Genomic DNA, 23,859 nt, shown 5'->3' on the forward strand with positions numbered 1-23,859 from the left:
CCTAGGTCAACTCAACCATAACATAGGTACCTGATGGGGCTTGTAAATATTAGTTCTGGGGAAACAAAGGCAGCCGGGCGTTGTGCTGTCCACACCACCCTCTTATAGGTGTGCCGTTCCAGCCTTCGTTGGTACGCACAAACAGCACTTGCCTCAACAGCCTGTGTGGGCTACACGGGGGTTCTTTGTTTGTCTGTGTGTTTTAGCGCATGCCCCTCCAGGATGTGGAGCGTATTGCTCTGGGAGGCTGGCGTTAGGCGGTACGTGCCGCTGCTGCTGATGAGCGTATGATCATGGCGTCTCATTGTGTTCCGCCCCGTGGCGTCTCGTGTTTTCATTTCAGCTTCTGCGTGGGGCTCGGCTGATCCATTTATCACTTCCCTGACGCGGTGTTGTGATGGGGCTCATTTCATCGGCTTTTTCTCACACTCTGTTCTCAAGAATTGACCCAAAGTGGTACATTTCCAGTAATGTTTATGTTAAATTGTAAACACTTTTGGTAAATTGCCATTTGACTCGATAATTTCTACGTGGTACTGTGTCGAGTTAGGACCCATATCTCGCAAAGAGGGTCCTTGCTTATAATCAACGGGTAGTTCACCAGGATTGCCTTGAGCAAGTCTGACTGCTGACAAGACGCTGAATGCCGCAACTGGTTCCAGAGTTTTGCTTGAATTAACGCGATGCTGTTGAAATTCTGCACCCGCAGAAAGCTGTGTGGTCGATGGAATGTGTGTAAAAAAATACTCGTATATATTGTTACGTGGAGAGACGGATATGTGTGGTGGAGGAAAATTGTCTGCTTATTTATGTTGTTGATGCAATAGAGTGGACCAGCCTCTTATATGTGGTTGTCATTGTCATATGAAAGCTACACCCTGATGTATCTACAGCAGCACATGGCAACATTGGCTTGTGTGTGTGTGTGGTGTGGCATGTATATGGATGTGTGACGTGTGTGTGGCAGGTGTGTGGCGTATATTTGGGTGTGTGGCATGTGTGTGTGGGCGAAGTGCTGGCCACCCGCCCCCTCATGTACCATGCCGACCTTCATAGGTGTCTTTGTATGTACGCTGCGTGGCTGTAGTGGCCGCACACACGAGGCTATCAGTGTAAACGCCAAGCCGGTCCGGTGGTGGCTCAGCGCTAGAGCTAGCGGGTCGCAATCATAGGGTAGTGAATTCAAGTCCAGTTTGGAGTGTGTTGACTCAGATCATTGTAATCATTATCCCTCAGGGATTGATAAAGTGAGCACCACTTTGTGAGCAAGTAACGTTGGTTATCCTATGAATAGTCGCCCCCACCATATGAACGTGGAATTTATACCACTGGGTCTGCAGGGCTATGAATAGGAGATGAGAACCAATGCCTCTGCTCATTCGAGCAGGAAACTGCTCTGACTTTTGAAAATGAAGGAAATGACCCAGGGGGGCCGTGCGGGACCTGGCCGACTGCAGCTCATGGCAGCAAGGGCTCTGTCCCGTGTCTCGCGTCTAGTGTGTGTGGGTGTGTATTAACCCTACGTGCTCAATGTGTGTGTGTTTAGCCCACATGCTCCACGTGTGTGTGTATTAACCCTACGTGCTCCGTATGTTCATGTACGTGTGTGTATTAACCATGCATGCTCTACGTGCCCCCAGGGAAAACGAGGTGCTCAAGGTGCAGTTGAAGAAGTACGTGGGTGCCGTGCAGATGCTGAGACGTGAAGCCGGGCACACGGGCACTGGTAAGCATCCCCGCGCCATACTGCGCCACAACACACATTACCTACACTACACCTTGCCACAGCCCCACTCACGAGTGGTGCCTACTACAGTAAAGGGACACAGGGGTCGTGGGTCAGCAGGGAGGCAGGCTTGTTGTAGGATCCTGGTGAGGCTGATTTAAATGTAAATTGTTTGTTGGTGCCAACAAAGTCGAAGTGTTTGTCTGTGCAAACCCACGCAGAATTACTTAGAGCACTTTGCATAACAAAAGCTCGTTTCTTATTCTGCCAAACTAATCAGATGATGAATAATTTAGCACCTTTAACCGGCCAGGTTTCACTGCCCCTGTTTATCCATTTGTAAGTAAAGTGGAATGGGTAGCTAATGCAGACAACACAGACAAAGATCCCTCATAAAGCCTCAACATGCTGTTGGGGCAAGTGCTACCAGCGAGCAGACAACACACACCAACGTCCACAAACAATCGTGTGGATGACCGTACATCCAACGCACACAGTTGCACGTGCACGGGCAATCAGCACAACGCACACATGCACCAAAGGGGAGTCGGTGAATCGCACACCAATTCGTAAAACGCCCTCTACACGTGGGCATCGAGGTTGCAATCTCCCGCCTTGCCAGGGTATGGCGGCATTACAGCAAGGGGGTTAAATTCCATCTGTACGGGGACCGAGTGTTACTACCTCCCTCGCCTGCATGGGTTTTCCCTGGGTTCTCCGGTTTTCCTCCCGCGTGTATAAACTTTTATTAATGAAGTTGGTCAAACATTCCAATATAGAACCCACAGAGCTTGGGCAACTTTTGGTCGCACCTGCTCTGGCTGCTTTCCCGCTTGTCTGTGGTTTCCCACGCCTCTTTATCATTATCTCTCTGTCTCGGAGAGTGTGAATGAAAACTGTGCACATTACATATTGTACATTATAGATACAAAGAGAGTCCCTGTTTAACCTTTTCTATACACTTTCAGGTCAAGTTTTGTTAGCCAGCACCTATTCAAGCTGGAAACTCACACGAGGTTCAAAAGCACACCCGCCACCTTTGTCTTCACAATGCTGATGTTTACATACTGCAATAGGTACAAATTTTAGGATGAGTTGACCTGGCGAAGGCCCTCTATGGGTTAATTACTGTGGTTGATCGTGAGCAGGAATAGAAATTGGGTCGCTGGGTTCGTAGCTGACCAACAACAAAAACAACCGCCATTCGCCACTAAGTGGCGGTGACGTCACCACGACGCTCTTGCCAGGCTATGTGCATGTTGAGGCCACGTGAAGTGTCTAATGCCTGCTGGCAGGTCACGGGGCAGACCCAGGTGCCACACACCTACACACATACACGTATTTACCCACAAACACACACCTACTCGCACACAAATGTACCTACCAACACACACATCTACCCACACACAGACACACTCGCTGACACAGCCGCCCCCCCCCCCAGCGTGACACCATGCACTTGGACAGGCAGCAGCAGCATGGAGACAAATGCGCATCTGCGATGATAATTGTAATTATAGATTTTAAATGGAGCATCCTTCTCGACTTGTTATAGTTGTCAGTCAGCCTTGGCGGCTTCACAGCGGAAATCGCCGCACGGCGGCGGTTTAATTTGAGGTATTCTCACGAGGGCGATAATTTCACACTTTCCCGCGGGAAGCCGGCGTGTGATGGGCGTGATGGGTTTTAAAATGGAAAAACGAGAGAGGAAACAAAGATTTAGCTTTTTCTGAGCACAGACGTGTCGGTTCACGAAGGGAGGGTGACAGCTTAAGTGTGCAGCCGAGAGTCAAGATGGCGCAGAGCACGTGCGTGCGGATGCCGCCGCATCTCTGGGTCGCTGGGGCCGCCCTCGACTGCAGGCCACGGCGGTGCGGGAGGCCGGAGAAGGCCGCGTGTGTTCACGGGATGGTGCCGTCGGGCCAACGGCTACGTCCGTTGTTGCGCTATCTGCATACGTGGTTGGGCGGTCGCTGCCGTTACCATCGCTGCTACTGCTGCTGCTGTGAGGGTTAACGATAAGAGCGGCAGATGCTCCACAATGTGAAGTCGCAGGAGCTCGCGGGTCCCAGAGAGAGAATTCCTTTTCGCTCATTAAATTAGCGAGCGAGCAGGATTAGCGCCCGCGGGCCGGGCTGATCTCTCGCCAAAATTTACGAAAAGCAATTCCCACGGAGCGGTGCGCAGGCGCTCCAGCCGGCGGGGCCGTGCGCGAGGAGACGGCGCGTTGCACGAGATGCTTCGGAGCTGTCAGCGCCGTTTAATGTGGTGCGCGGTTCTGCTAAACAGATTTACTGTATAAACTCTTGCTACGGTCAGTGGAACAAATTTATCTAAATCCTCCGGCTCCTTGATTCACTTTGTTACTTATTATTCGTCTTCAACACCAGAACAAATTCCTTGAGACGGAACATCCCATTGCAAGGTCGTCCAGAGTGTCAAGACACACACGCACAGTGAACACGTGGTGATGCGCAACACACATTTTAAATAAATATCTTGTGCAGCCGCTGCTGGACAAAGACCTCCCCATGCATTGCCGGTCATGAGGGTTGTTTGACCGTACTTCACCATGCTGGTCAATGCGGGTTGGTGAATGGGGGCACCCAGGGTCGGTTCAGATATCACTCACCACTGATGTTTGTCACGGCGAGAATTTGAACTCGCCGGATTCATAGAGCAGCGCCTCAACCGCTACGCCACAACTCCAACCAGAAAAATTAATTTTGCACAAATCACAGGAGGGGTCACGGCTCCCCTGCGGCGGCATGGCTGGGGGCTGCGGAGGAACGAGCGGGCGGGTAAGCCCCCTCACCTGCACCCGCACGGTCCAACTGCGTAGCCCCAACTTCTCCACAGCTTTAGAATAACGGCCGACACGGAGGTACGAGATGTTCCCGATGTGGCGTCGTTTTCTCCAGTCCCCTAACCTCGCACCCGCACGCCGCACACGGGCCGTGAACATTCTCACCCTTGGAGCATTTGTCACGGTTAGATCGCCCCGAGCTGTGCAACGGGTGATTCATTAAAACTGTGACGTGGAGGCAATTTTACAGAATGCTGGTAATGCAAACCGAGCTAAAGATGCGTTTTTAATCACGAGCGAGGGTCGGGGGGTGGCGTGTGAGGGAGGAGGGGGGCGCAGCGCGTTTGCTGTGCCAGCGGTTCTGGCATGATGATGATTCACTGCCAAATCGAGCAGCGAGGACGCCGATGATGACACACGGCCCGCACAGCCTTCCTGTCTTTATTGCGGCAGAGTGGGGAGAATTAGCGCTGACCTTGCTAATGCCATCAGCTTCGTCCCGGTGGGGTGCGCAAGTGGAGCCCAGAGAGCGAGACTCTTCTTCATCCATGAGTAACATCGTCGTTCTCCCGCCTTGGCAACAATGGCTGTTTCGCTTTTATGGCGTATTCTTATTCACGGGTCGGCTTTGCCTCCGCCTCTTAACGCAGCCTGACTCAGGCTTGAGCTCCTCAATTGGTTTCAGAGACGCACGAGCGGCTCAGCCGTGGCTCGGCTTGGCTCGCAGACATCCAGAATGGCGCTGGGACCATGCTGATAGCTGGCTCAAGTCAACCGTATGGCTGTGAGCTGGCTCCGCCAAGCCAGAATCACGGTCATTCACAATGCATATAAGCATGGAGAGACGCATGCTTGGAATTACATTGAGATACAAAAAGAGGAACTGTTAAGAGGAGTAAGCGGAGCTTGTGCAAAAAACGCGTTATGGCCAGAAGGGTTGATGAACAATGGTCAAGAATAATAATGGAAGTGACAGCCAAGGAATGGAACGCGCATGAGAGTACGTCGAACGAGGAGATGAAGCGATAAGATATGTTCATGTGCAGGTGCTTAGCGAATTCTCAAATCGCACGATGGCGAGAGGTGGCGGCAGTCTGAGGAGATCTTCATCCAGCAATTGTATGATCACGGCTGATGATGATGATGTTGTACTTTCTTCACGAGCGTGTTTCAGATCCAATGCTTGTGCAGGCCTCATGTCGTCCCATATTAAACCAGGCCTCAAGGCATGTCACAGGAGCTTCGTGGATAGCTTCCTGTGTGTGTCGAGGCTCTGAAATTCGAAATTGTAGGGGGGTGGGGGGGAGGACAGTGGCTGCGTTGGCTGGGACCGCCACAGTTTCAAAGCGGAGGCCTCTTCTAGGCAGGGGCTGTCAGAGAGCGCCTTTAGTTCTCACTGCGTGACATCCAAGACTCGCACAGAGGGTGGGCATCAGAGGGAGGCACCATGCCTGGCCGTGGCTATCTTATCATAACTGGCGTCGACATGACATGTTGTATTCCTTGGGTCTTTCGGTAAAGTCATGTATCTACATCACGTTTCTACGTGACTTTACCGAAAGACCCAAAGAATATGAATTCCTGCAGTCACGAAAGCTTTAAGTCATGACATGTTGTGTTAAGCACTCGTATTTTTAGGCTGAGCCGACCTAGTGGGGGGTCCCCATGGCAGCTGCAAGGCCCTGCTGGCATTGAAGTGCGAGGCTCAAGTTAAAAGCGCCTTCGCGTGGTGCTTGAAACACTCGTTAGGGCAGGAAATGAATAGAGCGGTGGATTTTTTTTTATTCCTTTTGTCTGTCATTTTATCCCCTAGTGTTATCCTCATCGCACTCTTGGCATTCAAACATTTTCCTGCAAAGAACTAATTTGGGATTACGGCAACATCAGACCCTATGGTGGATCTGCTAGAGACTGTGTCCACGAAACGACCTCCTTCGCATTGATCGCCTTGCGCTATGAGACCGGCGTGAATACCACATGTACAAAATTATTATTTCTAATTAAGTGACCCTTCATCCATGCTCGAGGGCAGCACCCTCTTGCCCGCCGTGCTCCAGCGTCACGTTCCTCACGGCGGAGACGCAGCGAGATTGCGTGCGTGATTTAATATGAAGATTAATCTAGTGAGGCGTTCCAGTTCCAGCTCTCCAGGCAACAGAGATGCACATTGCATGATATTCACATTGCATTGTTAGTCACGGGTTTTTTTTTATTCTCAGAGCTTGAATGTGCCAAGATGAAGGAAAAAACAACAGCAAATTGAATGCCTTTGATTTTGAGACCATCGACTCGCTGCTCTGCGAGGACCCGGCATAATCATCAATGGGCGGCTGCCTGGATTCGAAGCCAGAATATCAGCGGCGTGCAGCTCGGTGCTGGACCTCTGAGCCACCTGGCCGGTGGCCTGGTTATCTTCCGCGTGCTATGGGTGTGCACGGTTGGCAAGGAATGGTGCGTTTGAGTGATAAGCGAGCGGGGGGAGCGCCGCCTTCCCCTCCAAATATGCGTTCCTCCACGTAAAGCATAAAATAGGTTTGTACACATCCCTTTGGCCACACGGACCTCCGGGGAGTCATTTCAGCAGCGTTTGGTTCAACATAAGTAAAAATATGGACCGGTTTCAATATTTGGTGTCTCATCAGCAGTCAGGCTCACATGAATCAATGCTGGTAAACTGTCATATGTTTACAGGGAAGGACCCTCTCTATTAGATATGGTTTAATTAACGTAATGCGTAGGTTTTCGCAGCCAGTGTTATGATTCATGATTACATTTTTAGGTGAGGCCACGTAATTATCATGTCAAATCTCTGTCGTGAGATCCTCCTAAAATCCAGGAACCTGGAATGGATTTTATTCTGACTTCCTGCATCGCATCCTGAAGATGCCTGACACAGTCCTGTGTGAAACGTCGCGCATCAAATCTCTGCTAAATTTCCACTTTGAGAGTTATTCTTAAACTCACCCGGTGACTGAGCTGAAACAACAACAACAGTAATAACCGGTGCATCGTTAAGCACTTGACGCCACGTGCCCGTTTAATCTACTTGGCTGTGTCGGGTGGTGGAGGGTCTTATAATGCAAATTTGGCTGCATCGTTCATATGGAGGGAGCCTGGTTATCACAGCCCATGTCTTCCTCAATGAACCCCGTCCATGAGGGGTTTCCCCTTGGGAATCCACGCGTGACTTTTCCACTCACTTCATTATTATTTCCATGATTGTTTACCCAGGAAAGCTTCACTGAATCTCAAGACTCTTTTTCAGAAGGGTCTTGCCAAGCTTGTCCCAGTAGGTGGTGATGCTGCTGCTGTGCGTAAGCCCCTATTTGCGTAATTTGCATGTAATTCTTCAGGGAGGAAACCGGGGAACCCAGAAGAAACCCATGCAGAACAGGGGAGAATATTCAAACTGCGTATATTGAAAGTCAGGAATCGAACCAAGGACCTTTTTGCTTTGAGCCACCCTGTTGCCCATGATAAGAAATATTGAGAGATTCCACCTGATTGAGCTTCAGTGACTCACTTCACCTCCCTCTCTCTCTCTGCGACACCCACTCCGACCATGGCCTGCTCCCTGCACTAGGAGCAGCACTGCGGCTGGGGGAGGCAGACCCCTTGCCCCTGCCGGAGCCCCGCCCGCTGGTGGACACGGAGGAGCTGGCAAGCACCTACGAACGCAAGCTCATAGAGGTGAGAGGCCATGTCCGTCTGGCGAGAGTTGGCACAAAGTTGTCAAATGATCTGGTGGTTCCGGTGCCGCTGGTCACAAAAGCAAAGTTTGTAGGGAATAATAGCCATTTTCTATACTTTTGAGGCATAAGCAATTAGAAAATAACACTTACTACCCAGGAACAAAAATCGTGTTACATATGCAATCAGACCGTGTCCTGGCCGCTCCCCTATATAGATATATATCTATACCTTGAGATACTCCTGCACATCATCAGTATTCTTAGACTCAGTCATTGCATGCTGCATATCTCTCCATACTGTATGGCTGTCGTATTAGTATTATTCTTAGTGGTGCGGCGGTGTGAGTGTGCGTGTGTGCATACGGGCGCTGACGTATGTGGCCGTGCTCAGAACTGTCACTCGCTATTTCTGTTGGTCCCCGCGTGCCCACGCAAACGCGCTTAAGCCGTGGAAATTGCCGTCCCGCACAAAAGTGGGGGGGAGTGGCGGCTTTACGCGCGATGTTGCTTGCAGGTCCGTTTATTTTAAATCTAATTAGCGTGCCGCGTGGGCCCGGCGATCGGCGAGCCTGCCTCGTCGCTGCTTTGTGCAGCAGAAATGAACGTCGCGCTTATGCAGCCGAGCACGATTTACAGAGAGCGATGGGCAAATTACCCACGGTGCCCGCCCTGCGTGGTGCCGGCGTGGGCAGCGCACTTGGTGCCCGTAAATATTTGTGGCCCCTTGGCCGGCACGTGCCGTTTGTGGCTGTGCTGCGGATTTGCTGCAGCAGTGCTCGGACATACTGAATATGTTTTTGTATCGCGTTATTTATAAATGTGTCGTAACCCTCCACCACCCGACACGGCCAATCAGCAAAAAAAGTGTCATACAAAAAAGTGTTTTTGTATGATTAGATCGTGTTCGTTTACCCAGGAAAGCCGAGCCAAGTTGCAAGACCACTTTTTAGGTGGGTCTTTCCGACGTTTTTTTTTTACAGTAGGTGCCGATGGTTGTTGTACGTGATCCAAATTGAGTAACGTGCAGGTAAGTTTCTAGCATTGGGACGTGGCCAATACCAGCTACATTGGGTGTTGTTATTTTAGCTATGGGAGGAAACCAGAAAACCTGGAGGAAACCCATGCGGAACAGGCAGAGAACATACAAACTCTGTATTTCAGTGGTGGGCAACCTGCGGCCTGTGGATCCTCCCATGGTGGCCTGGTCTCATTGTCTTTAGCGTAATGCATGGGGTCATGATTAGTCACAAGCACGATTTCAAGCTTGTGGCCCACTGAGGGGAAGAAGGGTCGCCTATGTGCCCCACTAACTTGGATAGGTTGCCGAGCACTGCCGAATTTTGAAAGGAATCGAACCCTGGCCTTTCTCGCTTTCAGGAGTGAGTGTTAGCATTGCGCAGCCAACCTGTCACCCATGAGAAGAGACGTTGAATGATTCCACCTGGTTGAGCTGCAGTGACTCACCTTCCTCCCTCCCTGCGAGGCACCGGTGCTGCTCCATAATGATTGTTGCACTCACACAGCCCTGCACATTTTACGCAGAATGATGGCACATTACCCACGGTGCCCGCCGTGGACGGCGGCCGGACAGCGACTTCACGCCCGTGAATATTTGCCGTGAATATTTAAAGCAGCATGGAGATGACGAGATGCATGCTTGGCTTCACGTTGACAAACGTAAAGAGGAGCACGTGGATCAGAGAATACACGCTGGTTGATGACGTCACATAAGCTGTGCGGAGAAGTGAGTGGGGCTTGGGCACGGAGCGTCACCGCCAGCGGGGACAATGGCCCATGGTCGAGACCGATAACGGAGCGGCAGCCAAAGAATGCAATGCTCCCAAGACACATCCACCGCGGAGATAGAGCGATGAAATAATTTAACGTGTAGGTACTGGATGGATGATTGCATCTTGAGATCCAGAGAGGTGGTGAGCGACATGGGGAGGCATTCCTCCTGCAGTGGATTGATCATTGCTGATGATAATTATTTGAATCATTACCTTTAGGGTACCGGGTTGTTTGCAAGATACTCCAGTGAGTGTCGACATGTGGCCACATCCTGGGCTTCTGTGATGCCGTTGTGGAGGGTGGCGCAGTGGAAACGGTTCGATTCCTGACTCGTATGCCTTTCTTTTTCGGGGATCGAAACCAGCCCCTTCTTGCTATGAGATGCGGGCATTACCACCACACTGCCATCCTGTAAAAGCCACATTCAGCGATTCCTTAACCGACAGCTGCATTGGTGAGGAATTTCGCCATGGAAACCCTCGGGTTGGGCCCACAATGCATCTGTGGATGTAGTGAAGCAGCAGGGTGGGGGTGATGGAAAGGTATTGATGCAGGGTTGTGAAGTGAGTCATTGTTTACGTATAAATCTTCATTAGAAACACAACACACATTTCCATTACCTTTCGACATGAATATGTTGTGGCTGCGCAGCGCTAGTGAGGGTGATACTTTGGCTTTGCCGAGTGCCATCGGTGAATTCCCTCGGGGGCAATCTTCCCAAGACAGGCGCCCGTGCGCGTGAGTCGCCGATCCCCACTGCACACACATTCACATGTACACATCACACGCACACACTCACATATTAAGATTTTGACATCAAAGGGAAATCGCCCAAAAATCCTGCGGCTGTGGCCTCGTTGAGTGCATTCCGCGCTTCATGAGACACACATTTTTTTCTTCTGGCGTGAATTGATATTCACGAAGTGGTCTCGCAATGATTCTCCCACCACCGAATGATCAAAGTGGACTCCGATTGTCCGGCCACAACTAAGTGCACTCACTCAGCCCCGCAGCTGTCAAACTATCTGCAGCAGGTGGAGGCAGCCGGATAAAATTATTTAAATTAGGACAATTAAGTGATGGGCATAGCAGCGTTTCTCCAAATGCACAGGGTGAATGCCAGAGCAGGATGCTCGACACTCTACGCTATACGCTGCATATGCATACATACACGATGCACCACATTTTACATATGTATACGTATACACACTTTCCACACGATAAACTACATTTACACGATGCACTCTGACCTCCTGGATGCTATTTTGACTTAATGGCGGTTGTCCCGATGATGCTCGACGCAGCCTCAAACGAATGTTTGCCGTATTTTGTAGTCGTTAGTAGTGCTCGTGACTCGCACGACAAGGGTTAACTTGGCAACGCTCTGCATGGATTCCCTGGTTGTGAGGATTGCTCCTGCAACTCAGCGCAGGGCGAGCCGAAACAATAGCAATTGGCGTGCCGTTAAAATGGTCGTAACAGGCGACAGTTGAATTTGTTTGGCTATGTCGTGTGGTGGAGGGTCTCGCGACAAAAATTCGTCCAAATTATTACATGGCCACAAGAAAAATATAATGTGTGTTTCATCATAATCCTCTGCCACAATCTGTGCACTGCTGAAAAATGGTCTCCTCACGTCATCGCCATCCCCCATACGAACGCACACACGGGGGGGTGGTGAGGGCGAGGGCAGAGCGCTCCCCATCGCGTCGTTACTCAGTCCGCTTGGCGTTTAACATTCGTCTACAGTTTGTTTAACGGTGACTGCATCGAGCGCCCCCCCGAGTTTTTCTATGGCCCCCCTTTAACGAAGGTCATACGAGCGGGTTGTAAGGACTTGCAGATCTGTAAATCGTCCATAATTACCGGTATAATAAACCCCGCAGGAGTGGGGGCGGGCGGAGAGCCGGCGAGTCTCTCGGCCACGTTATGCGCCGATGGTTTTTGCCGGAAATGAATCCTGAATTGGGTGTAATGAGCCGCGCAATTAATTCATTATTTTTCTTGTCGAGCGCTCACCACCACCCCCCCCCCTTTAGCTCTCAATGTCTTCCCTTCCTCTGCGCGTACGAAGCTGAGTGGGCTGCTTGTCTCCTCGCCCCCGATGGTGATCCTGCAGGGAGGAGAGCGGTGATTTTGTCGAGAGCAGAGCGTAGGGCGCCATTGCTATTTCTAGACGTGTTTTGTTTTTAAACACAGCTGTCGACTGAGCACAGGGTCCCAAAGAGCCATAGCCGTCAAACAGCACTATCACAGTTTGAGCGAAGTGTGGTCGCGCATCGACGTTGAATCCGGTGGTGAGAGGTCCTCGGCCACCGGTGGTGCTGGTGAGGAGGAGGAGTGGGGGGGGGGGTGGTGGGGACGGAGAACGAATGGGCGAGGAATCATCGTGTTCCATTGCCTCGTTTGGCGGGGTTCATTAAGCGTCGCGGGCGAGGAGGCAATGCAATTAAATTACTCATCCACGCACGCATGTTCATAAATAAACGCATGCGTGTAAATGAGCGGGCATGCGAGGTGCAGTAATTCAGCCTTCTTCCTCATCCCGCCGCCGACGTGATGACAGCGTGGCCTTTCCAAGGAAAAATGGCAATAAAATTTTCTGCAGATTACGCGCGAGAGAGTGCAGGTCGGTGCTTGGCTCCCTGATGAGCATTAAGTTTGTCGTGAGGCTTCGAAAAAAATTCACCCATCAGCTGTCTCACCCCAACCCGTCCTCGTGCAGCCGCTTGCTCTCTAGCTCGCTCGCTCTCTCACTCGCTCGAGGGTCTAAGACTGCTGTCGGTAGTGAGCGCCGCAGGTGGGGATGGTGAAGAGAGGAATGTTCCCTGCTTGCTTGCGGAGGTTCACTGTTCAAATCTGGCACGCTGCCCCGGTTATTATTCCGGGTGTATGAACCAAAAAACCACGCGAAGCCCACTTTGTGGAGGTTAGAGATCCGTGACGGAGGGCTCTGTTTGCTGGCGCCTGGGTCCAAATTTGCCATATTCCAGAATTAGCCCGCACGAATGCGATGCAAGTTGCTTATCGCGTATGAAACGCGCTGAGGTGCCCCGGCATAAGCGGGGGGGGGGGGGGGGGGGGCGCATTACAAGCAAATCGTTATCACCCCAACAACAACTGACACCTCCAAATCAACTGGGTAACGGGGCCGAGGGGGTGGCCCAGTCCAGCGGAGAGACATGTAGGTTTGGCCCCCGTATCTGTGTTTGTTTGTGTCGCTTCGTATTTGCCTTTGCATCTTTGAGTCGTGCATGTCACCGAACTGCTGACCCTCGACGAGAGAGGAGTGTCGTGTAGTTTAACCCGGCGTACCGTGTAAAGACGTTCCGTTAATTTTTTTGCTGCAAGCAGGGTCAATCGGCAGCCCAAATAATCCACGCGCGGGTGATCGAGGGTTAACTGTACCTTGTGAAGTGCGCATTGATATGTACAGACGGTACAGAAGCGTCCACGGGGCATTGCCGACAGAGAACAAAGCGTTGATGAATTTGGGACAGGAAGAGCGGCAGTCGTTTGTACACTTTTATTTTATCCAAGAAAATATTTCACTTGCGCACTCCCTGGAGATGGAACATCATGTTTGCAACGGTGCACATAGGAGAAAGCATTCTGGGAATTTCCCCTCTTTTGCCATGAGGTTTATCTCCATAGCGGTTGATGTTTCCCTCTATTTCCGGGCGGCTAGGCGGCGGGAACCCTCGTGCCCTCGCAGAAAGAAGTGGCTGGGTTTGATTCCCTACTCGGCCACCTTTCTGCGAGCAGTGTGTATGTGCTGCCCAATTGGGCTCACGCACAGCAGCAACATCGCCCTTTGCTGTAAAAGCAAGATACTGCTGATGGAGAGTCGCAAGACAAGCTCAGTAATAACAAGAATATTTTTCGCATGCACGTGCAATTTCAAGGACGCTCCTTGCTCTTTTCCTGCGCCGCAGCCAGGGGCTCGTTTTCATCCGCGAAGGCATCGGGCAATAACGCGCGGGCCGTGTAATGGGCCACGCTGCGGAAATGTCACGCGGGTGTGAGGGCACGGGGGCGCGGGGGGCCACAGCGACCTCTGCGCACATTGCCCCTCCCTGCTTTCCCCGCGCAACCCCGGCAACCCAGCGCTTTATCTGGTAGCAGAACACCTGTCACAACACATGCTCTCGGCTGGCCCGGCGCAAGCGGCGTATCGATTAGGAGGGAGAGATCGAGGGGGGGGGGAACGGGAGGGGGCCAAAAAGAGAAGAGCAGCGTCGAGAGACAAAGATAGAGGGAAAGAGACGAAGAGGGGAGTATGAGGGGGGTGCAAGGGAGTGCGAAGAGTGAACAGAGGCAGATCTATACATTTCCAGGGGGGTGGTAGTCCAAAAGTGTTGAGCTTTGAAATAGGGTCCCTTACCGCTGGAAGGGAATGAGTGGGAGGAAGATGGAACAGATACGCTGAGGGATTGTGGGTGGGGTGGAGGGAAGGAGGGAGAGGAGGGCTTGGAGCTGGGAGCGATGACGACGACGGAGGGATGGCTGCCGGGCCTCATGGGGGCCGGCCAATTCAGAGCCGCCTCCCACACGTGGCCAACACCTTTGACGCGGCAGCCATCACCGAAGGATAAACCCGGCCTGAGCACCTCGCGGCATTCCCGGGGTTTAATTCAGTTGCCACCGCTGTCATTATTCTGGTTTTATTCGTCATTTGGATTACCCGCGCGCACGCGTACACGCATGCGCGCGGGTAATGATCAGGCCGAATTCCTGTAGCAAGACCCTGCACCACCCGACACGGCCAAACTAATCCAGGAAATCATTCTGGATATTTTCAGCCAATGTTGTGATTCATATTAGATTTTTGAGTTAGGCCACATTATCATCTTGTAAAATCTGTGTCGTGGGATGCTCCTAAAATCCGGAAACTCGACATGGGTCTTATGCTGATTCCCTAGATCTTGTCCTAAAGATGCCTGGTGAAGTTTCAAGCGAAATATCGTTTATCAAATTGCTGCTAAGTTCGGTTGTGAGGATTGGTTCTGTAACTAACCGGAGAGCGAGCCGAAAAGATCACAATAATAATAACAAACGGCGCGTCGTTAAATGCTTGTGCACAAGACGATTTAATTGGTTTGGCTGTCAGGTGGCCAGGTCATTACGTGGCCTAACCCAGAAATAAATTATGTATCATCACGTTGGCTGCGATAACACCAATGCATTAGGATGGCAGGTGTGATGAAGAGGATGATGATGATGATGACGAGGACGAGGCAGACCTCTGAATGGTAGTTGTGGGGCACGGCAAGCGGCCGTGCAGCCATGGGAGGTGCAGTAAGACAGACATCGTTTAAACGTCGAGGTGAAGCTCGTGAGGGAAAGGGCCTGGCGCTTCCTCAACGCCCTCCCTCCGTGCTACGAATACGGCTGCTCACGCCCCATGTATAAAGCACAGCGCTCGATTGTGACGGCGCACACAAAGGTGTCTTTCTTCCTTTCTTTCATCGGAGGAGAATAATGGTCGGGGAGAAACTGCGTCAGCGCCGTTTGCGCGCGCGGTTATGTGTAGTTGTGTGCGGCGGCGTGAGGTACGCACCTTGTCTCGCTTCCAGGGTCTTCCTGAAGATGCTTGACGGAGGAGTCAAACGTCGCGCATTTAATTGCTGCTGAAATTTGTTTGTGAAAGTTGTTCTTCAATTGACCAGTGAGTGACTCAAACGATAATATTGCCCAGAATATTGAAATATCTCAAAAGACCAATGCATGAATAAAAAAGTAAAAAAAAATTAACTGCACTCACATGTCCAGATCGTAAGAGTAAAAGCTGATATTGACAATAACGACAACTTAGTTCACACTGTAGATAAAATTTAGATAAAAGCCAGTAATAATAATTATGTAATGTAGGTAACATCCAATCAGGTTACAGGAGAAGCCAATGAATAACAATGGATGTTCAAGCCAGATGTAAATCTGCTGCTAGAGTCACGATTCCTGATGTGGGCAGGAACAGGAGCGTTCCATCGCCTTGCTGCTTAGCAACAGAATGTGCGGTCACCTCTTTGGGATTGGATAACCGCTTGTACACGCGCGACAATTCAATTTGAATGGCCATGTTGGGTGGTGGAGGGTCTTGACAACTTTTACTCGAAAATCAACGATGGCTCATAATAATAGCCGCGAATACCTACATTGTGTTAAATCTCTATGTGTGTGTTGTGTCTTCGTCACCGTGTGTATGCATGTGTGTGAGTTTGATGTTGGGAAGCAGCAATGTTGCAGTGACCCGAGTTTTAATCCTGCTCACGACCAGCATCACTGATGAATCTCTGTACCTCCCGTAGGTCGACTCAGCCCTTAAATGAGTACCTGGTGCAGTGTGTAAATATCAACACTGGGGAGACAAAGGCAGCAGGACATGGTCCCGGCCATACCACCCACTCATGCACTGTGCTGGTCTTCGTAGATGCTCGCTTGTCCCAATTGGCTAAACCCGCCGGCCGTGGCCACAAATTTTGCAGATGAATTTAACCTGTTTCAATTAATAAATGTTCCCACAAGACCCAACCTAAAAAATCCGGGACAGTCATCTCTGCTTGATGTCCTATTGACAAATGCCCCTCACAATTTTGCACTGACTGGTGTTCTGGGTAATAACCTTAGTGATCACTCCTTCATTTTTGGGGTGAGATCATTAGCCAGACCCAAAGCCCCCCCTAAATTGGTTGAGAAGCACTCTATGAGACACTTCAGCACTCAGGCATTTACTAATGATGTGCATCACTCAGATATTGACAAGGTCTGTGATATCCCCAACCGGACTACGGCTTGGGAGACCTGCAGGTACACGTTTCTCCAAATTCTTAACAAACATGCTCCGTTGGTTAGATTTAAAACTAAAGGCAACCACCCACCATGGTTTGATCCTTTGATTACATAGCTCATGAAAACTAGGTACAAGGCTTAGGCATGTGCTCAGAAAAGTAATTTGGTCAATGACTGGCTAGAATACAGGATTTTAAGGAATAGATGCGTCAAAAAAATCAGGCATGCAAAAAATGCCTACTTTTCTTCCACTCTCCTGGAATCACATGGAAATGCCAGGATTTTCTGGAAAACAATCAAATGTATGGAAAAGGCATCCAAAACAGATAATCTGCCCGTTGAGCTAAACCGAAATGGGGAATATTTTTCAGATCCCAAAAAAATAGTTGACAATTTTAACCTTCATTTTTCTGAAGCTGGTAATCTTTTTGATAATGTATTGGGAGTCACCCCTGCTCATGCAAATTCCTACACCCCTGTCCAAACATTAAACGAATTTAGTTTCCAGCCAATCCACGAAAGTAATGTTCTGAAACAACTGTCCTACCTCAAAGGGTCCTCCTCTACCGGAGCAGATAGTATTCCTGTTTTTGCTTTACTAACTGTTAGTCACCTAATATACAAACCTATATCCCATATTTTCAACCTGTTCATCAAAGAAGCATCAGTTCCTCTAGAATGGAAACATTCCTATGTCCGTCCACTTCACAAAGGGGGCCCTAAAGATGATCCAGATAACTACCGACCTATCTCAATTTTGTCCCCGTTGATGAAAATTTTTGAAAAATTATTGAACTACCAAATTAGTAGTTTCCTGTCCACCAACAATCTACTACATCTAAAACAATCTGGGTTCCGGAATAAATATAGCACCACATCTGCTGCATTAGACTCTCTGAATCACATTTACAGTAGCCTTGATAATAAGCAGTACTGTGCCTGTCTTTTTCTTGACCTGTCCAAAGCTTTTGATACAGTAGACCACAACAACCTGCTTAATAAACTAAGTTGCCTCGGTTTTTCCGAAAACGCAGTAAAATGGTTAAAAAATTTCCTCTTTTCTCGCACCCAAACTGTATTCACAGATGGTTGGAGGTCAAACAGTGTTAAGATAACAAAAGGGGTTCCACAGGGTTCCATCATCGGCCCCCTCTTCTTCTCTCTATATGTCAATGACTTGGGCACTGACCTGGATCATTCCAGAGTAAATCTTTTTGCAGATGACACGATACTGATTACTGCTGGCCGCTCTCCGGATGACGCGATTGCTAAGCTCCAGGGTGATTTCAACAAACTACAACATCAGCTAGTTGCTCTTAAACTAGTCCTGAATCCCTCCAAAACTAAGGTGCTATGCTTCTCACCAGGACTAAAGCAGGAAGTTATTTTTCCCCAATTACATTCCTTAAATAATTATCAAATAGAGCAAGTCAAGATCTATAAGTAGCTTGGGGTCATCCTGGATTCAAAACTGAATTTTGAAGATCACATTGATTATATTGGTAAAAAGACAAAAATACAAATTGGTTTTCTGTATCGACACAAGCACTGCTTCCCCCCTATGTTCCGTTTGGAATTGATAAAAGCTACCATCCTGCCTCTACTTGATTACTGTGACATCGTGTATAAATCAGCTCCAAGTACTGTACTGAAGAAGCTTGATTCCATCTATCACTCGGCCTTAAGATTTGCATTGAACTGCCCATATAGGACTCACCACTGTGATCTCTACATTGGGTCAAACTTAACATCTCTTAATGTTCGACGGCTTGTGCACCAGATCTTATTTATTCACGATGTACTTACAAAAAAATCCGCAGACTACCTGCTGGATCTCCTCTCTGTTTCAAAGAAAAATTTGACCTCAGGTCTTTGCTCATTTACCAGCTTCACATTCCCTATTACCATACAAAAACTGGAGGAAGGGCCTTTGCTATTGATGCCCTCAGGGTCTGGAATACTATTGCCAATAAACTGCAACTTGAATCACTACCTATGAGATCTTCACTCAAAACTGCTCTAGACGAGTTGTACACCCCTAGCTGCCACTGCTATTCAGTGGCCTAAAATAAAATAAAATGTTTCGCTCCGGATGACCGCTGCAAAGTATTATCTGTATTTTGATTTAGTGTGCTGATCTTAAAGGTGCATTGAAAAATGTGATACTCCGACTGATGCTCCTGTTGTTGTGGAGTGACTCATGCAGCCAGCTATGGCTCTAGGGTTTGGTGTTACATGTTGTTTATGTCGTTTATTGTGAAAATTCGGTCACAGTTCCTATGATCACTGTTACATTGCTTTTATGGCTTTATTTTGGTGATGTCGAAAACGTTTTTTGGTTTGGCCATGTTTGTTTGTTGTAGTACGGAGTTAAACTGATGGCCTTAATCTAAGTTGTATTGTGGTTGTTGTTGTTGTTTGACTTGCATCTCACTGGGATTTTTGCACACAGCGTTGGTGTATGGTGCTTTTTCAGGAATATTTTGCTGTTTTTTCCTGGATTTTCTGTTTGCACAGTCACATCGTCACTTTAAGATGTTTTCTTGTTCATGTTTTTTGTTTGTTGCGGTTGCACCCGTTTCAAGAGCCAAATGGCTCACAGGGCTATACCAAATAAATGAAAAAAAAAAGAAACAGTCTGTTGAGGCCGTTTGGCCTGTGCGCAGGAACTGCGTTTAGTTTATTCAATGTACACACACACACCACACTGAGTGTTTATACAGCATGTGTAAAGGAGATGGGATTTCAAGTCTCTGCGTATATTGGTACGTTGCGTTTGTGCGCACACGTTGCTGATGCGCCTGTGAAACCAGGCCCGGGTGTGCAAAGCTGTGTGAGTTGGGGAGTCTCAGGTGCGCGTGTGTGTGCGCGCACGTAAGTCTGCATGTGTGTGTCTATGCGTATGTGCATGAGGGATGCAGATAAGGCCGATGAGTCAAGATGTCTTCTACAACCTCCTGTCCCAGGTGCTAGCTAAAGTGGCCCCTCGGGGTCGAGTAATCCTGTTAGGTGACTTTAATGCCTGAGTGGGTCATGACACACACCTGGGTTGGAGCGATCGGAAAGCATGGGCCCGATCAGCTCAGTAATAACGGAAGCAGGCTACTAGACTTCTGTGTCGCCCATGGGCTTGTAATTACGAACACGCTGTTCCGGCATCAGGCGCATCCACATATCATGGATGTATGCTGGATCCAAGCAAAACCATCTGCTGGACTATATAATTGTGGACCAGCGGATGTGGGCCCATGTCCTTGACACCAAGACCTCCTGTGGAGCTGATCTGCCCACTTATCATCGACTTGTCATCTGTAAGATGCGCCTGCCATTTTTCTACTCTGGTGGTGGGTGTCCATCTAGGACCCCATTCAAACCCACAGTGGCCTGGTCTCAGCTAGCTGAGGATAGTTGCAAGCAGGAATTTCAACATCGCTTGCACCTGGGGTTAGCATCGTGCCCCCCTCCTTCTGATGCTGAGGGGAAATGGGTGAGGTTCAGGACTGTGGCTCATGCACCTGCAACAACTGCATTGGGTATGCAGTCCAGACCTCCCCAGAGACCCTGGCTGAAGAGGAAGTCTTCTGGCAGATTGAGAGAAATCGGCAGGTCCACTCCAGTCATCTATAATCTCCAACATCGGAGAATGAGGAGGCTTACCGCAGCCTTCACTCGGAGATTCGGAGAGCTGTGCGGTGCTGCAAGAATGAGTGGTGGGTTGCTGAGGGGATGGAATCTGCCTCACTAGCCCGCAATCACAAATAACTTTTTAATTCCATCAAAAAAGTAACTTGTAGCGTCTCACCTATCAACATCCTTCAGGGAAAGAGCGGAAATTCGATCTCCAACCCCCAGGAACAGGTCTGCAGGTTTGCAGAGCATTTTTGTGAGGTCTTGGAGGAGGTGAATTCCCTCAGCCCAGACAACATCATGGGGCAAGGTGGGGACGACCCTGCTAGGGCTGCAGTCCCTCAAATATTGGCAGAAATAGCCACCCCTTCTGAATGGTTGGCTGAGGTAGCATCTGTGGGGGAAGTGTGAGGGACGAGCCAAAGTCTGAGACCAGGAAAAGAGTGTGACACTAAGGTGGGGTCTTACCATCAGCCCCACCAACACTAAGCACCTGCCTGTGCCACCAAACACTCCACCCCCTCAGCTCCCTATTCGTGATGGAGCAGTTGTGGAGAAAGTAGAGAGTTTCCCGTACCTGGGCAGTGTTCTGATGACCAGCTCCGGTTTGACAGCAGACGTCTCACTCCGAAAGAGTCGGGTGACATTAGCTTTTTATTGGCTGCACAATTCTGTAATGAGGCTACCTGGTCTGTCGTTTCGTACGGAGCTTCAGATCTTCTCGGCCATAGTCATGCCCTCCCAACTCTATGCTTGTTAAACGTGGACCCCTCTAATGGAACATCTGCACCGGTTAGAAACGTTCAGGCTGGCATGCCTCTATGATCCTTCCTGGGTTCAACCAGGCTGGATTGTGTGAGGAGCTCACAGGTCCTTGAAAGATGTGGACGCATTCCCATCAGTGAGCCCCTCCGGCAGACAAGGCTGCACTGGCTGGGTCTTGTAGCCCGCATGCCCAGCCACTGTATACCTAAGCAGCTTCTGTTTGGCCACAGCGGTGTCAATATCGGCCGCTTTGGAGGGGGCTCGTGAAGGATGCTACTGGGCAGTTTGAGGTAGTCACTCTCCACACCCTCCAGTAACAACAGAGGGCAGAGGAGTGACGCTCACAACAATGAGCGGAGTGACGGGTGGCTAAAATGCAGCAAGTTGGCACAGGGGGTACAGCTGGTGCATCTACCGATCATCTCAGTCGGCCAACCCATGGCTCATGCTTGGTCTGTCCCAAGACCTGTCAGCGAGCTTTCGACACTTCACGTGGCCTCAAAAGTGCACCCGGCCTGGCACAGGCGCCGTGGTGACGTCACCCACCGTCCGTTAGTGGCGAATGGCGGTTATTGGTATTGGTGTGCATGTGCGTGCGTGTGTGCATGTGTGTGCGTGTGTATACATTCACCGGCTCCAGTTTAACAGCAGAGGTCTCACTCCGAAGCAGTCGAGCGGCAATATCTTTTCATCGGTTGCGTAACGCTGTGTGGAAGCTACCTGGTCTGTCGCTCCGCACTAAGCTTCAGGTCTTCTCGGCCACGGTCATTCCCTCCCTTCTGTACGCTTGCAAAATGTGGACCCCCTTAATGGAACATCTTCGCCGGTTAGAAACATTTAGGCTGGCCTGCCTACGATCCATCCTGGGTTTAACCAGACTGGATTGTGTGAGGAGCTCACAAATCCTTGAAAGATCTGGGCAAGGTCCCATCGGTGAGCTCCTCCGGCGGGGAAGGCTGCGATGGCTGGGTCATGTAGCCCGCATGCCCAGCCACCGCATGCCAAAACAGCTTTTGTTCGGCCGGATTGAGGGGGCTAAGCGGGCGCGGCACGGGCTAGAGAAGAGATGGAGTGATGTGGTACAGGAGGACGTGGAGCTGAGTGGACTTGCCGATGACTGGTACCAGCGGTGTCAAGATCGGCCTCTGTGGAGGAGGCTCATGAAGGACGCTACTGGGCAGTTGGAGGTAGTCGCCCTCCAACAACAACGGAGGGCGGAGGAACGACGCTCACAACAACGAGCGGAGCGCCGGGTGGCTAAAGCACAGCAGGTTGGCACAGTAGGGGGCACAGGTGGTGCATCAGCCAGTCATCTCAGTCAGTCGACCCGTGGCACCTAGGTCTGCCCCGTGACCTCCTGCCAGCGGGCGTTCGACACTTCACGTGGCCTCAGGGTGCACATAGCCTGGCACAAGCGTCGTGGTGACGTCACCGCCACTTAGTGGTGAATGGCGGTTGTTGTTGTTGTATACATTCATGTATATGTATGTGTGCATGTGTGTGCAGTGACAATTATCTGAACTGGTCCTAAGCCTCCCCTAGGTCGGCTCAGCCTCAAATAAATACCTTGTGTGGTGTGTCAATATCGCCACTGGGGAGACAGGCGGTAGGCATGGTGTTGGCCACCTACCTTATCATGTGCTGTGCCGGCCTTCATAGGTGCTCGCTAACAATACTTGCCCCTGCAGTCTGTTAAGGCTATACGGGATATATTTATCTTTGCCTTGTGTGTGTGCATATTCCCATTTGTCAGGTGGCAGAGATGCATGGGGAGCTGATGGAGTTTAACGAGCGTCTGCACCGCAGCCTCATGGGGAAGGACGCGCTCATCCACCAGATGAGGCAGGAGCTGGTGGAGCTGCGTGGGCCCGTAGGTGTAACACCACACGACTCACACTCACAGCATGGAGCGCCACACCACTCCTAGCCCCACACTCACGGTATAGAGCGCCACACCGCTCCTAGCCTCACACTCCCGGCACGGAGCGCCACACCGCTCCTAGCCTCACACTCCCGGCACGGAGTGCCACACCGCGTCTAGCCTCACACTCCCGGCACGGAGAGTCACACCGCTCCTAGCCTCACACTCCCAGCACGGAGCGCCACACCGCTCCTAGCTTCACACTCCCGGCACGGAGCGCCACACTGCTCCTAGCCTCACACTCCCGGCACGGAGTGCCACACCGCTCCTAGCCTCACACTCCCGGCACGGAGCGCCACACCGCTCCTAGCCTCACACTCCCGACACGGAGCGCCACACCGCTCCCAACCTCACACTCCCGGCACGGAGTGCCACACCGCTCCTAGCCGCACACTCCCGGCACGGAGCGCCACACCGCTCCTAGCCTCACACTCCCGGCACGGAGCGCCACACTGCTCCTAGCCTCACACTCCCGGCACGGAGAGTCACACCGCTCCTAGCCTCACACTCCCAGCACGGAGCGCCACACCGCTCCTAGCTTCACACTCCCGGCACGGAGCGCCACACTGCTCCTAGCCTCACACTCCCGGCACGGAGTGCCACACCGCTCCTAGCCTCACACTCCCGGCACGGAGCGCCACACCGCTCCTAGCCTCACACTCCCGACACGGAGCGCCACACCGCTCCTAGCCTCACACTCCCGGCACGGAGTGCCACACCGCTCCTAGCCTCACACTCCCGG

The 23,859-nt window shown here is 50.8% G+C and overlaps 1 protein-coding gene and 1 long non-coding RNA gene across 4 annotated transcripts in view; one reads left to right on the top strand and one right to left on the bottom strand.

Moving 5' to 3' along the window:
• The window catches only part of SNX29 (sorting nexin 29), a 68,137-nt gene that overhangs the window by 16,203 nt on the left and 28,075 nt on the right, over nt 1-23,859 (top strand). For 2 of the 3 annotated variants that reach the window (XM_076073676.1, XM_076073678.1), the window contains exons 16-19: nt 1,641-1,726; nt 4,468-4,527; nt 8,116-8,222; nt 22,950-23,066. In XM_076073676.1, the coding sequence (XP_075929791.1) occupies nt 1,641-1,726; nt 4,468-4,527; nt 8,116-8,222; nt 22,950-23,066 (370 nt within the window). The remainder of the gene's footprint in view (nt 1-1,640; nt 1,727-4,467; nt 4,528-8,115; nt 8,223-22,949; nt 23,067-23,859) is intronic. The other variant, XM_032970424.2, reaches the window with a different exon arrangement.
• LOC142930779 (uncharacterized) lies at nt 10,190-15,856 on the bottom strand. The gene is made up of 3 exons (XR_012946728.1): nt 15,576-15,856; nt 10,636-10,771; nt 10,190-10,424 (listed from the first exon to the last, which is right to left on the bottom strand). It is a non-coding gene; the product is annotated as an uncharacterized LOC142930779 (long non-coding RNA).

This window comes from Petromyzon marinus, chromosome 43 (genome assembly GCF_048934315.1).
Source record: "Petromyzon marinus isolate PM22_M1 ecotype Great Lakes invasive population chromosome 43, UKy_Petmar_22M1.pri1.0, whole genome shotgun sequence".
In the NCBI taxonomy this organism is placed as follows: Eukaryota; Metazoa; Chordata; class Hyperoartia; order Petromyzontiformes; family Petromyzontidae; genus Petromyzon; species Petromyzon marinus.